This window comes from Cydia fagiglandana, chromosome 4 (genome assembly GCF_963556715.1).
Source record: "Cydia fagiglandana chromosome 4, ilCydFagi1.1, whole genome shotgun sequence".
Classification (NCBI taxonomy): domain Eukaryota; kingdom Metazoa; phylum Arthropoda; class Insecta; order Lepidoptera; family Tortricidae; genus Cydia; species Cydia fagiglandana.
The window spans coordinates 3598062-3613555 of record NC_085935.1 but is presented as its reverse complement, the minus strand read 5'-3'; the positions used below and the strand labels follow the sequence as shown (position 1 = coordinate 3613555).

The following is a 15494-nucleotide window of genomic DNA, read 5'->3' as shown; positions in this document are numbered from 1 at the left end:
AGGTATACCGACTTTAGGTAATTCGTGCAGTAGGTATATTAACTTTAGGCAATTCGATTATTAGGTATACCGAGTTTAGGTATTCCGTGCATTAGGTATATCAACATTAGGTGTTTCGTGTATTAGGTATATTAGCTTTAGGTATTTCGAGTATTAGGTGTTTCAACTTTAGGTAAATCGAGCATAGGTATTCTGAGCTTAGGTAAACCAATTGTAGATGAAACTTGCAATAGATAATTCGTTCATTAGGTGTTATGAGCTTAGGTTAATTGATCATTAGGTATTTAAAAAAATAGGTGAAACGAGCATAGGTGATTCAACGTTAGGTAAATCGATTTTCGGCATCCTGATATGTAACCGCCGTGTCGTACAAGGGAGTCCAAAGGCTGGCCCAGAATAGAGAAGAGTGGCGATTACTCCACCGACAAGCATAGCTCTTAATTATTGATGATGATGATGATACCAATCGATGAAAAAAATGATCACGATCAGTTTATCAAGATTGTCATGAGACTCATGAGTGAAAAAAAGAAGGACAATCGGAGAAGCCACTGAACTGGTTCCGTTGAAGCGATGCTCTCAATAAGTGATGAGAATAACAAAGTACGTGATTATCACCAAGTTTACAACGCGACCTAGGACAATAAGGTTCGCCTAGGCTACCTAGAACAGCCTTTGTTGTGGTTTATTGATGATAACAACTTAGTTTTACATGTTTGCGGCATTGCCGTTCCGGCACGCGTGAAATACTAATATGATGATTACATTGGCTTATATTGCATTTTGTTATGTTCACAGTTACTTAGGGCACAAAACAGATAAGTACAGAAGTCAATCACATGTATGTACTTTACTTTTCATACCTACGCTCGGCGGTCGCTCTAGGGTTGCGATTGTTGCGAACTATGACTTATACACAAAAAACTATCGTGGTAGTGGCACTCGTATCCATCGTATCGTATCTCGTATCTAGTTGTTTGATTTATTGTTGAGGATGAAACGGGAAGAATGGAAATATAAATTAATAATAACATTAATAACTCAAATAGGTATTTTCATTTTAATGTCATTGTTATATTACAAATTTGCCACAGAAAATATCTTGCGATGATTTCGAGATTGGCGAAATGCACGATTATTATATTTTAAACTGTAATAAATTCGCATTATCATGTACAATGTAATAAATTCGCATACGCATTCTCTCTGAAACCACTGGTAGCTTAAAAAACGACAATTCACCGGTTAATGTTGAATTTAAACAACCGTCCACTGTATATACTATAATAACTTTTTGTTTTGTTTCTCCATTATTGCACAAAAAAGTTCACAGACGCGTGTCTCAAGCGGATGGCACTCGCGCTCGCACTGGTCCCAACTGGTCCGAGATATCGTGTCCGTGAGCGGTGTCTATGTGTGCGTTGCTCGAGCGCGCTTTGTATGTTGATTGATTTCTGTACCTATCTCTTTTGTGCTTAGGGTGACTTCAAACCCGGACTTTGCATTAAGAATGATCAGGTATTTTGACCTAAAAGCTAGACAGTTCTTTATTTTATCGCCTTTCAGCCGTTAGGTAATTTGATAAAGCGTGACAAAAACTGGACACAAAAGATCAGAGTACTGGATCATAAATAACTGGAAATGTATATCTGGACATCTATAACAGTTCTACAATACCTGGCTTCTAGTCCTACATCTTGACTATTGACGGCTATTTATATTTTTTGTTTATAAAGTCAATTGATATCTATCCACTTTCCGTCAGTCATCAGGAAGATGTGTTCTGAATTGTCATCGAACTTCACTGAACTTCCAACTGGGTGGACTATAAAATTCCTACTTGGTTTGGTGTTGAAGTTCTGGGATAATTTTCCCAGTAGTTACCACTAACAACTCTAAAGGAGCCCACTGATTAACAGTCCGCCGGACGGTATCGGCCTGTCAGTTGTTCGGAACTGTCAAAATTTTGTTCTAACTGACAGGCCGATACCGTCCGGCGGACTGTTAATCAGTGGGCCCCTTAAGTGCACCCGTGCCAGCTATAGCGGACGCCCTTAAAAAATAATTTGTTTATTCGGTAAATATTCGGCAGTTGGAACCGAACTATTCGACCGAATGCGAACATTGAAAAATATGCCGAATACCGAATAATTACTGATTATTCGGCCCATCTCTAATTGCTATTACATATTAGGTAATTTCCATATTAAGCCTAGCTTTACGTTGTAGTTATTTAATAAGTATTTACCAAGTAAATTGTGCTCCAATTTAATGTTATTTTACCTTGACTTTGTCATGTTTGCTAAAAGTTGCTGTATGTTATATCAACATATAACTTATATGTAATGTTTATACGCTATATGCAAATGAGTAACGATCATGAATACGTAATGGCCTGTACAGACTCGTATGATGCCAAGTTTTGTGCCGTTTAAATTTCATTTTCAACTCATATTTTTATACTTTTTATACTCTGTGATAATAGATCTCATTTTTGTAACAATTTTGTTTTGTATGTACTTAGACTGGGTTAATAATATATTCGAGAGTTTTAAATGACAGATTCTATCATAACTATCCCAGGTTTGTAAAATCCTTGCATAAAATGGGGATAGGTACAATCGCCTGCGTTAGCGGTGAACCACGTATAGACTCTATTCCAGTATATTAAGGTTCAAAAGTGGAACACCGCGAGCGCAGGCGATTGTACCATCCTCTAATGTTTCGTTCTGTCTAGTAATTTAGCTGATGTTTAGTGCCGTATTTTCATTTAGCACTTAATACTAGTAAATGCGATAGAGTTAGGAACAAGCGGGTCAATGAACGAAATTCTTCGTGCTTTGCGTCCTTGCTTTAACACAAACTAGTCATAGCATAATAATTCACAGAATAAATAATTTACTAACTTAATTGTAGCAACCCTACGAACCGCCATGTAACCCTCAATTGCTTACCATTTTATAAGAATAAGAATAAATATCTATTTGAAAGAAAGACTAAAGATTCAAAGATTTTTATTGAACATAAGAAAAACGGAGAAAAAACTTCTTAACAAATACCAATATCCAATACACTAGGCTATTTATGCCTGTGACGTGGCAGCCGGATTCGCAATTCGTAGGCTAAAGGTTAAGAAGAAACTTATGACCGAGCAGTTCCATTTCTCCAAAACCGTCCCAGCAATTTTGTCGCTACACCTCATTTTTATGCGGTCGATAGCGGCGGCGACTCGGCCGAGACTAGCGATTGCAAATCCGTGAACATTTTTTCAAATCCGGATTTTCGGATTTTGGTTTGACCGAAATCCGAAGTTCGGATTCAATCCGGATTTTAAGAAAGGAATATTTGGCATAAAAGCGAAGTGAAACAAACAATCAAATTAAGTTGTTTTTATTAAAAATAACAAAAACAGAATGCGTACACTGCTACGCCAATAAAGAAACATCATCGCATCAAGAGATTCGTCACTTAACCTCGTCCTCATACGGTTACAGAACACTCCTGCTTCCGAAATTCTCTTTCCGACTCCACACTTGTTGGTGGTATTGATAATAGCTGGTTGTATACGGAGGATAAAATGCTACCGATTTTTCCTCCGCCCTCGTGGACGGCCATTTCTATGTGGATTCATCATCATCATCTCAACCATAAGACGTCCACTGCTGAACATAGGCCCTTGGACCTCCATTCGTACCGGTTGTAAGCGACCCGCATCCAGCGTCTTCCGGCGGCCTTAACAAGGTCGTCCGTCCATCTTGTGGGTGGACGTCCTACGCTCCGCTTGCTAGTCCGTGGTCTCCACTCGAGCACTTTTCGACCCCATCGGCCATCTTCTCTGCGCGCAATGTGGCCTGCCCATTGCCACTTCAGCTTGTCCGGTAGCCTATGTCGGTGACTTTAGTTCGTCTACGGATCTCCTCATTTCTGATTCGATCACGCAGAGAAACTCCGAGCATAGCCCTCTCCATAGCTCGTTGAACGACTTTGAATTTTGAGATGAGGCTGATAGTGAAAGACCACGTTTCAGAGCCGTAAGTCATCACTGGTAACACACATTGATTAAAGACTTTCCTCTTGAGGCACTGAGGTATGTCGGACGAAAAGACATTGCGTAGTTTCCCGAACGCTGCCCAACCGAATTGGATTCGGCGGTTGACCTCCTTCTCGAAGTTGGACCTACCTAATTGGACTACTTGTCCTAGGTAGATGTACGAGTCAACAACTTCGAGTACCGAGTTCCCAACAGAAAGTGGGATGGGCATAACATTGGCATTTGAGATAAGTTTCGTCTTGTCCATGTTCATTTTCAAGCCCACCCCGTTGTGAAACTCGGTTGAGGTCATCGAGCATCATGCTGAGTTCCTCCATCGACTTTGCCATGACTACTATATCGTCGGCAAACCGAACGTGAGTGATGTATTCGCCGTTGATGTTGATGCCAAGTCCTTGCCATTCCAGGAGCTTGAAGGCGTCTTCCATTACGGCAGTAAACAGTTTCGGAGAGATAACGTCTCCCTGCCTTACGCCTCTTTGCAATGGAATCGCCTTCGTGCTCTATGTGGATTAGAGTAGCTAATCCGGGGAATCTGGTGAGGCAATCTGGGCAACTCCTGTATTATTTTGGTCGAGCAAAGACAGCTGCTGATTTAATTGCTCTTTAAAACTTAGCTCTCGTTGGTCTTGTCTCTGTAGTTTACCATGAACAGTTGTCATTGCACTCGTGGAAGCCACCGAGGAAAGAGGAGAAGTCGGAGTCGATGTCGCGGCCATGGTGCAGATGACGGTGACTTGGCGGGTAGCGGGCGGCAGGGGCGGCGGACGCGGGGCAAGCATACAGGTGCGAGCGAGTGCGCGACGCGCAATGCCCGGCTGGCAATAGCTCTCCCGCGTTACCGCTTCATGTGCACCGCTTTTTATTTCGCATTAGCATTAATTTTGAGCAAATTAGTACTGGTGGGAAAAAATCCGAAAAACCGGTTTTTTCTTTTCAAAATCCGGATTTTAAAACGGATTTTTAAACGCTCTGAAATCCGGATTTTTGAACTTCGAATAATCCGGAGTGCAATCACTAGCCGAGACTGCGCTCGTAGATAACCTCGCTTTATCACCGGCTAGTGTTTAACTTAACCCGTCCAGCGCGCGCTCTAAGTCAGCATAGAGTAATATAAGCACAGAATAAATAATAGTACTAGTACAGAAAACTCACTCTCTAACAAAACGCGTCTGTTACGATCAGCACAGATATGGCCGCTAGGTGGCGACAGCGCCACGGCGGCTTATGGCTTTCCCCAAAATTGGGGTGGAACGGATGTACTTTTAGCTACCTGTAGCAAAGCGACGAAATCGCGGAGTGAGCCACGCCTGATATAAGTAAAGAAAGAGTGCATGTAACTCCATACATCAGTTTTCTTACCAAAACGCGAGTTATTTCGTAGTCGACTAGATGTCAAGATTTAGATGTCAAGTAGCGGAATTTATCAGTACTGCTAGTTGACAATAGATGTCGCGGCGAACGAAAACTCTTATGCTTAACAATTTTCAGCTAATATTATAACCGAATTAACTGGAATCTATTTTCAACTCCTGCTTATAATATTAGTTGTAAATTGTTTTAGTACGTAGTACATTTTTCGTTAGTAGCGACCTGTGACATCTGGTGTCAAGTAGGGGTACTTATAGGTCCACTACTTGACGTAAGATGTCGACTACGAAATAACTCTCGTTTTGGCAAGAAAACTGATGTATGGAGTTACCACTCTTTCTTTACTTATATTATATACTCTATGAAGTGTGTGAGTTAGGTTTTATTGACGCTAAATATACTAAATATACGTACTGTTTATTTTCACTAAGACTTTATTACAAGGCGGCGAATTGTGCAACATTGAAGGTTGTGGAAATGTATGTTTTTTTATATATTTTCTGTCTCATTAAGTACATAACTTACAACTTATTTTTGTTTGTTCATTTAAAAAAACCCGTTTACTTTTTGTTTATTGGAATGTTTAACCGATTGCAAGACCTTGCAATCCTATTTACCGAAGTGTTCTACTTAGCGTTGCTTGTATGTTCTGGCGCTGCGCCAATGCTGCGTTTTTGCCGCGGTTTCGCGCGAGCTATTATTACATGCACTTCGTACGTAGCGTGTGACGTGCGGTGCGGATATGGCGCGCGCCCATGGCCGTGTATGCCGTGTATGGCTTTATTTATAATATTTATACACGCCTTTTGATTTAATTAATTTTAGAAGAAAACCGAGTCAAAAGTTTTTTTATGTTGGTAGGTGTTTTGCAAAGTAGGAGAAAAATACGTTTGAATAAAGATCATAAACAACCATACCCCTATGGCTACGGTATAGCAAATACGACGGAAACCCTGCAGACTTGTTTACCCTCGACAGTTACGTAATCCAATGGATACAGAACCTGAATAGCTTTATAAACGACTGAACAATTAAGCTATATGAATAAAAAATCAACCCTATTGCTTTTAAATAATTGTGTGCATCTGATTACACAATGGTTTGAAATTATTGTGCAATAATGAATTAATAGTACATTTCGATGCTAGTGCGGAAGGTATGTCATTACTTCACGAGTTCCGAGATATCTTGCCACGAGCCGCAGGCGAGTGGCAAGACTCGGGACGAGTGAAGAATGACATTTCCGCACGTGTATCGAACGACGTTTTTTAATACAGTTGCGAAAAAATAAGAAAAACATTGTTAATCGTACACTAAACAAAAGTGGTAACAGTGACAGCTCGGTTAGACGTCGTCTTTAAGTATATTATATCTATGGGCGTTTGGCAGCTATTCCGTTCCATTCAGTTAACTTATTAAGAACGGAATTTTCAATATTGAATATTAAAAAATAAACGTGTTATAATGATGAAAAGGTAAGTAGTTAAATATGAAATATGTAATATTTTTCGTATTCTTACATTATACGGTAGGTTTTTATGCTGATTACGACGTTTAAAGGAAACTAATATTAACACTCATCAATAAGTAGTCGTGAATTGGAACAAGTATAAATTTAAAAAAATTGGAAAAGTAAAAAGCACTAGTTCGAGATAACCAACTTTCCGCACGCTAAACAGCTACGTAAAGTAGCACTTTTTGAGCAACTGTATTAAAAAATAATTTAACTCTGTCCTCTACAAAAAAAAAACATTAGATCTATAATACTTATTTGAACTGTGATCAAAATACGTTATAATATGTATGTATAAATGTTTAGTTTTTTGAAGGTCACATTTTGCTTACTCCATAAGCCTATAATATTATCAAATTTAATTTAAATAAAAAAAATCGTAAATATTAAAATAAATTAAAAAATAATTCGTTAATAATAAATAAAGTTGGCCTCTCGCGCCGTCACACGGTTAGATAAACAATCGAAGTGTGACAGGGCGCTATCGCATTATCCGCGGAGGCTGCCAGTGCCGGCTGCGCGCGCGCCCCGAGAACATGTCCCTCGCGCCGCCGCCATGTACATAGAGCCCGCCGCGTTCCGCGCCCCCAGCGCCGAATCCCTAGCCTCCACCCCCCCAGTGTGGACACAGTGCTTACCCACCCCCTTATTCGCAGGGAAGAAAGCGCCGCTCAAAACCTTCGAGGAGGTCCAACCGCTGTTACAGCAGTCGAGGAAACGGGAACTCAAGCTGGTCATCAGGGAGAACTCCTGGCCGATAAACAGTCCGGTCCGGGCGTTGTTGTGGCCGGCATTGTGCCGGCAGCACCAGCATGGAAAATCCATGCTCGACGGCTTCTACTGGGACATGGTCACGCAGGTCAGTGCTCCTCGCTTTATCGTGCTCAAGGCCATGTGTATTTACTTTGATAACGTCAACCTTGCTGATGTGATGATTTTTCATTCATCCTCTTCAATGTTTTAAAAAGTTTAATACGTAGAGTTAGATCAAGATGAGTCTGCGACGATTTTGATAGCACGCGAATTGCAAGAGTTATGGATTAAGTTTAAATTATGGAATTATGACGTATAAATAACACTTGCACTACGTATGCTATCAAAATCGTTGCAGTATTTTCTTGGTCTAACTCTATAAACAAGTTACGTTTCTATTAGACAGCTGTGTATTCGAGTCACGTGACGCTATTTGTCCGAATTAAATAGTCGATTGGCGCGCACGTGTTTCGCAAGTATTTAGTAGCACATATACAGAAACTTGTAGCAATATTTATTGATTGATAGGTACTGTTGTAGGTGAATATGATACTGCCTTTGCATCGCATCTGATAAGGAAGATAAGAATGGCACATGTTTACAGTAAAATTCGTGAAGGCGGTGTAAAAAATATACTTCTTTTTAACCTTACTTACACCAGTTCTACTATTTTAAGGGCCACTTGTAGCTTCCCATTAAGCCGGGGTTAAACGGTTAACCTGTGTCAAATTGTACTGGTGACCATGGTTAACTCCAAGTTTAACCGGTTAACCCCGGGTTAGTGGGATGGTGCAAGTGGCATGGCACTAAGAGAATTATGTTTACTATTTGTCTGAAGTGAAATTCTGGGGCATTCTCGTCAAGAACATCGTTGTTTCACATGGTATGGTAATCAAGGTTTTTATGTCGTGACAAACAATAAAATTATGCCGATACGCTGCCTTACAGCGTTGTATCTTGCTCATACATTTACTATATAGTCAATTGGTATTTTGTTATAACGTTTCATTTTTAATAATCAAAATAGGTTATGTTTACATGAAATTTGCCTCATTTTATGCTAAACTCAATCTACTGTTAATACAAGATAAAATTTATACCGTCTAATGAATCTGTTGCGTTACGTTCATGAGTTCAACCTTCACATACAACCTGATAGCAGACGGATTGACAGCGGAGGCTTATACGGATAGTAGCAAACCAAAATTAAATTGACAACCGAGATCATATTACCACCTCATTCACTCCTGCTACGACTTTGGAAGTCAGTTTGGTTCGCGGATACTATAGTCATAGTGTTCCAGTTAGCATTATTTTGATACGAAAGCGTTTCTTTGGATACGAAACCCATCTTTCGTATTAAATTCAACCCTTTCGATTACATGTAAATTACATCATCTTCGTCTTCATTTTTATATTCCTTTTTTTATTCGAGTCCAGGCCTATAACCGCGAACATCGAAGTTCGCAAATTGCGGGCATTTTTCTCTGTCACTCTAAGCACGCCTTCATTGGAGTAAAAGAGAAAGATCCCCGCAATTTGCGAATTTCGGTTTTCGCGGTAACCCCTCTGTTCCCTGCTCCCGTGAAAATTACATGCAGCTGGATCCGTAGGGGTGAGGGACTGTATTATTTTTCATATATAACTCAAGATTAATGTAAAATTTACTAGAGAAACTGTACAAGATCGTTTGCCGTTGAACTGAATCAGGTTTAAAAAGTTGCCACACCAAAATGTGGTCATCTTGTACGTAAAATTGGCCAGTATTACGTCGCGCGCGCAGGGGGCGTGGCTTGTCATTCACCGAGCCCCTGCTTGCGACATCAACGCGCAGTGCTTACGCGCACGTGCGTTTTGGCGTAGATTAGGCTTTAATTAACCTCCTGAGACTAAGGGTCGGTTGCACCAAACTGTTCGTATCGTTAAAGAGTTCGCTAAATTTTTAAGTAATGGAAAGTTTCATAGTAAAGCGCCGGGGCGCGCCGGCCGACGTTGATCAGTCTGTCAAATGTGGTTGGTGCAACTGGCCCTTAATGTACATTACAATGTACATTGTACATAAACGAGCAAACTAATTTGAAACTTTCATGAACCAAATAAAGTAGCATGTCTTTTGTTTCATTGCTTTTTAAAACAAACGAAATTCGTTCCAATTTACTTATAGAAGAAGGTTCAAATTAAAAATATGAATACTTTATATGCTGGGTCTTACGAGGATAATAGGCGGTGCAACATGGCCAAAATACCGCAATATTCGTTGCAAGCAGGTTGTGGATAGACGTAGAGTCTTTTCTATATTTAGTTGTTTGAGATTGCTTCAATAGACCTTATGTGTTTGCAATAAGGTCTATGAATTGTCAGTTAATAATGGCACATACAATGGTATCACGGTATTAGTAATTAGGCAGCCATTGTTGCCACTAATTGAGATGCTCCTATTGTCCGCAACCACGAGAATCGAGGACTGATACACGGACTAAATAACCCGTGGTAAGTGTGGTAACGGTCTAAACGTGTTTTTATATCATAGACACTAAAATGACAGTTCGATTGGTCATTTACTAGTCATAAAATGACCGTTGGATTGGTAGATTGGGAAGTCAATTGATTAATCCAACTTTTAGTATCTGGCATATAAAATACAGGGTTAAATATAGGGGGAGAAAAAAATTCTAACCTACTGTTTTTGAATCCAGTTGGATTTCTCTACAATTGTAAACTTTACAGAAAGTTTATTACATTTTATAAGTATTCTTTTACCACATTATTTGCCTTGTCATTGTTAGAGATCTTTTACATAAATACATTTTTTTCTTGCTGTACTTCAGTTAGATCCTTACTACATAAATTGTTTTCTTCTTCAATGTCATATTCATCAATTAAGGCTTAGCTCTTAAACTAAATTACCAAAATACTGTCACGTTTGACGTCACAAATGTATTCTTTTCAAAAATTCAGAATAACATGGAATTATTCAAAGTGATCGTTTCTCACATTCTTATTGTTGAGTAATTGCACATGGTAATTTATATAACGTAGAATTAGAATGTAAACAAAGCAATAAAGTATAGTCTATGTTACTGCGTAAAACAAAACAATAGGTTGTAGGACAGACTGGTTGAAATGTATCGAAAAAAAAAGCGACTTCGGTCATATTTACTTTGTTATTCGGTTTGCGAGTGAATACTAGTATGTGTTAGAGTAATGTCGTTTTGTAACAAATCCTATGGTACTTTCAGATTGAGTGTTCTCTGTACAAATGTTTATAATTCTGTCAAATGTAGTCATTGCGATCCACCCAAAAGAAGCCCACAGATTACCAGTTCGCCGGACGATATCAGCCTGTCAGTTGTTCGGAGCTGTCCAATTTTGAGTTTAACTGACAGGCCGATATCGTCCGGCGGACTGGTAATCAGTGGGCCCCTTTATGTTGTAGGTACCTAAGAATCGTATTTTATTTCGTATTTAAAAATCGTAACCACAGACTAATTAAATGTTTACTTAACAGTCGTAAATGTATTACGCACCAGCTGCAGTTTTAATACCTACCTATGTGTGCCATCAACTAAATGACTGGCGTTGATTTTACGACACTTTTATGAATGGAAATACATGTAGCGTAATGCTTTTGTTTGTCTTGATGCAGCTCTTAGAAGTAATTTTAATGTCTTATTATTTTTTGACACTTCAGGGAGCCTCCTATTTGACAGATTTGACAATTGACTCCTGCTTGACACTGACAATATCTGGTATATTTCTGGGTAGCTAATGAATTGATAACGACGGAATATAAATAATTGTTGGACCAGGTAACGATTGTCAGGAACCAGACCTAAATTATTAGCACGCGCTAGGCTCACTACGAGTCTTGTTATGTGGAATCAAGTTCAGATTTTTGAACGTATCTGAAACTTCTTCAGAAGTATCGGCTTCATAGGCGTTCTTGTCCCCGTTTATAGGTGTGACTTATGAGATATCTCTGGATTGACATTTGACAGCTCGAGGTACAAATACAGGTCTACTCACTGTCAACACAGTGAATAATTGGGAAATCTGAGACCACAACCCAAAAATTTGTTCTGTGTAAATTAAAATAAATAATAAAGTCGAGCTAAAGCTCAAAATGCTTAGACAACTGAACGACATAATAAAATGCTTGTCATTTCTAATTTACTAAAATGTTCACTATATTATATCTAGCAAAGGGCTACAATTGTATTAGACATTCTTCAATCTGTCTCCTGTGAGATAATCTCGCAAATGTGTTTCCTTTATTGTATCATTTGCTCTGAAGTGAAATAAACGAAATACTGTAGCATTGTGTTAATGGATTTGTAAGGATATCCAATTATTCCTATGGCTGAACTGATTAAGGAAAGTGTTTCCGGAGGAGCATTGTGTTGAGCCATCTTATTCTTTAACATGATCATCGGAAATCGTCACATAATAAATAAATAACTAAGACAATATACGTACAGAATTCTCACTGCCTATTATGACCTCTCCAAACTTCACCGACAATCGCATGCGATTTGCAATACATTTCGCCATTTGGTCCATCGTATGAATTCATTGCTCCTACTTAGCCAGCAAGTATCTAAAATCAAATACCATTTGTTGCAATGTGTCTAGAAGCCTTAATATAACTGAAGTTTTGAAAGCGAAAGTCTACGAATCACGCTGTCTTTCCCTAACGATGCAATGAATACAAAATATTGTAAGCAAATCAGGATGATTAGGCAGAAAATTTGCCAATCGAACTGTCTTGTATCTCTTCTCTTATAAGTAAGTATGTATTATAAGAGTTCAATGTTGGCACTTCTGCATACGCATGTTTAATAATAATAGTTTTACTATCTTGGAGTAAAAACAAAATTGGTGTCTCCTTCCCATGTTTGAAGCTCATACTCAGACTACTGTCCTCAGTCCTCATGTACTATACTATGCGTAGGTATATCAATAATGATAAAGTGTTCATAGTGCATTTCTTCACTTCTTTTATCATGTTTACAAACTGAGAATTCACTGCCCCGCATATTTATTTACAACTATTTACTTTGACTGTTTGACCCGAGTTATACAAGTCTTGATACTGAAAATTACAATCGGCATCTTCCATTCTTTCGCTGTCATCTCAAAACGCCTGTCGGTTGCTAATGTTATGCTAAGTAACCATATCACTTGGAACTAATTATAGACTACTAGGAGGTATTTCTAAATGCCTACTTTAGCTTATCTTTATCTTTTATACCTACTTATATTTTATGATAGTGCACCGTATTATTTCGGCATGCGTATTGGCACAGAGTCAACTGGGGCCTCGCTCACCTTGGCGCGCTAGCGACAATATGGCTTTATTTGTAACGAGTGCACCTATGATGTTTATAATGCTCCGTAATAGGTACAATTACAAGTGGGGCTTAGCAGTTGAATCACAAACGAGTCTTGGACTTTTCAGAAAGGAGTGTAGTGTAGCGGCAACGTGAAACGTGTATGTAACACCCCCAGAGTTACAAGACACCTTAGTTACCTTACCATCAGGCGGGCTGAAAGGTTTGCCAACGATGTAAACGCTTATAATATAAAAAAAACTACTAGAGCAAGAAATGCTTACAAGAGCTATGGTATTAGAAATAAACTATTATTAAGTACAGTGCACGATCCCACCAGAGAACCTACGCCCACATTTAAATCTCATAGACGCAATGCAGATGTACAGCAGAGCGTAGGTGCTGTGGAGGAACACAATTTTACATATGGTATATTTAGAAGCTGATATTATAAATGATGTAAATATTGAACTCAGCTAATTATCAAAATAAAAACCTAACATATATGTATGTATAAGTCGATTAGGTTGCCAACTAACTCCCGTCCTTGCCCCGGGCGTGTAAGACTTTATAGAGCAATTGAAAAAAAGAACGACTACCACAAAAAAGGTCAGTTGCACGTGTATGTCGTTTGGCATAAGTTATAGGGTTTCTCCAGAAGTAGGGCACTAAAAACTTAAGTTTTATTTTTCTTGGGTCGTACCCAAATTTTCTAACAAAATACGGCACGCAATTTTCTTTCCCCCATATCTTTGATGACGCTCAATGATACTCTAAATTTTAACAGAAATAACGTTGGCTTCCATTCCCAGTCGCGTAACTTCCCAAGAATGTATCCCATTTTCCTCATTGCATATCCGGATTTCCGACTCGAGCGGACCGAATTCCTGTTCACCTTGATTCTAATTCAAAACTGAATCGCCAGCCAACCAAAGGTATGATCCCGAATCTACATATAATTGCTACGGAGATCGAGCTCAGAGTTATAATGGTAGGAAAGTATGAACGTGGGAATCAATGCTTAATAATATAGGTTCTTGAAACAGATGACATTGGGGATGCCATACAGAAATAAACGGTCCATCAGGAGTGATTTCATCTGTTTACTCGTTGTGCTCATTAAGAAATGCGTTCTTGTGTTATGACAGTGTGCAGTTATGAAAGCTTTTATCATTGCTCAATGATTAATGCTGTAATATTTTGGTTCTTTTAATATATTAAGACGTAGGTTTTTATTCAGTCAATGCGTGATGTTCTAGTTTTACCACCGTAGCGTCACAATAGAATCGATTTCGGTGAATGAGCGATTCGATTTGATTCTGACACCGGTGTCATCAGTGATATCACTTTGTAACGGGGGGTTATTTAGGGTCGGTTGCACCAACCATATTTGACAGACTGATCAAAGTCAGCCGGCGCGCCCCGGCGCTTTACTATGAAACTTTCCATACATAAAAATTTAGCGAACTCTTTAACGATACGAACAGTTTGGTGCAACCGACCCTTAATCTGGTTAAAGCTTTTCAAACATTTTGCTCGTTCTAAACTCGCCGTCTAAACATGAACTTTCATGCCGTGAGAAAACCGTGCTGGAGTCACATGTCTGTCACCACAGTCAGCTGCGCGCGCATGGTGCAGTGCCAACGACTCATGCGCCTTGACCCCGAGCACGGCTTTCCAAACGGACCGTTCGGAATGACGTAAGGACGTAACTCCATCTCCCGGTATCGGTGTCTCATTTGTCTGGGTATAAATTGAATGTTTTTCTTTCACAGGCGTCTTGTTTCTTGTGAATTACCTATGTGAGGGACTACGCGGAGATTGATATTTTGTTGATTGAGATTGACATTTTCGGAAATTTTGTTGAACGTTCGGGAAGATTCGTTCAGTTCACATGCCTACTTATCAAAATGGTATCCTAAAGGCCCATATCGGAAATAAGTGTAACAGATGTGTTCTATATAACTTGGTTATAACCAATCCATGTTTGTTTGAAATGTAAACTCTTTTCTTTCTCTTCGTCTAGCTAACCTACCTTTAGAAGTTTTCCTTGTACATACACCACTAAATTCATATTCCAATAAAACAATTTACCTTTACAAGTAAATATGTGCTTTCTACAGGACTGACGAGGACAGATACGGCGAAAGAGAAATTTAGGCTTGAAATGTGGTAAATTGCCGCGGCCGACAGTATTTATTCATGTAAACTACGACCTTTAAATTGCTCGATTCAACTGACAATTTGATCTAAGATTTCTTGCTATCGCTTTCACTACTAACACTAGTGTGTATTAACTCTTGTAGGTATCCTAGATTCATCATCATCATCATCTCAGCCATAAGACGTCCACTGCTGAACATAGGCCTCCCCCTTATGGGGGGTGAATGCCATAATCGCCACGCTTGGCAGGCGGGTTGGCGATCGCAGTCGAGTACACCGAATTTGAGGGACGCTGCTGCCCGTCCACCGGTGG

The 15494-nt window shown here is 39.3% G+C and overlaps 1 protein-coding gene across 5 annotated transcripts in view; it reads left to right on the top strand.

Annotated features, from left to right (window-relative positions):
- LOC134663508 (GTPase-activating protein skywalker) overlaps positions 1–15494 on the top strand; it is a 129231-nt gene that overhangs the window by 27079 nt on the left and 86658 nt on the right. For all 5 annotated transcript variants that reach the window (XM_063519894.1, XM_063519890.1, XM_063519891.1 and 2 more), the window contains exon 3: positions 7592–7794. In XM_063519894.1, the coding sequence (XP_063375964.1) occupies positions 7592–7794 (203 nt within the window). The remainder of the gene's footprint in view (positions 1–7591; positions 7795–15494) is intronic.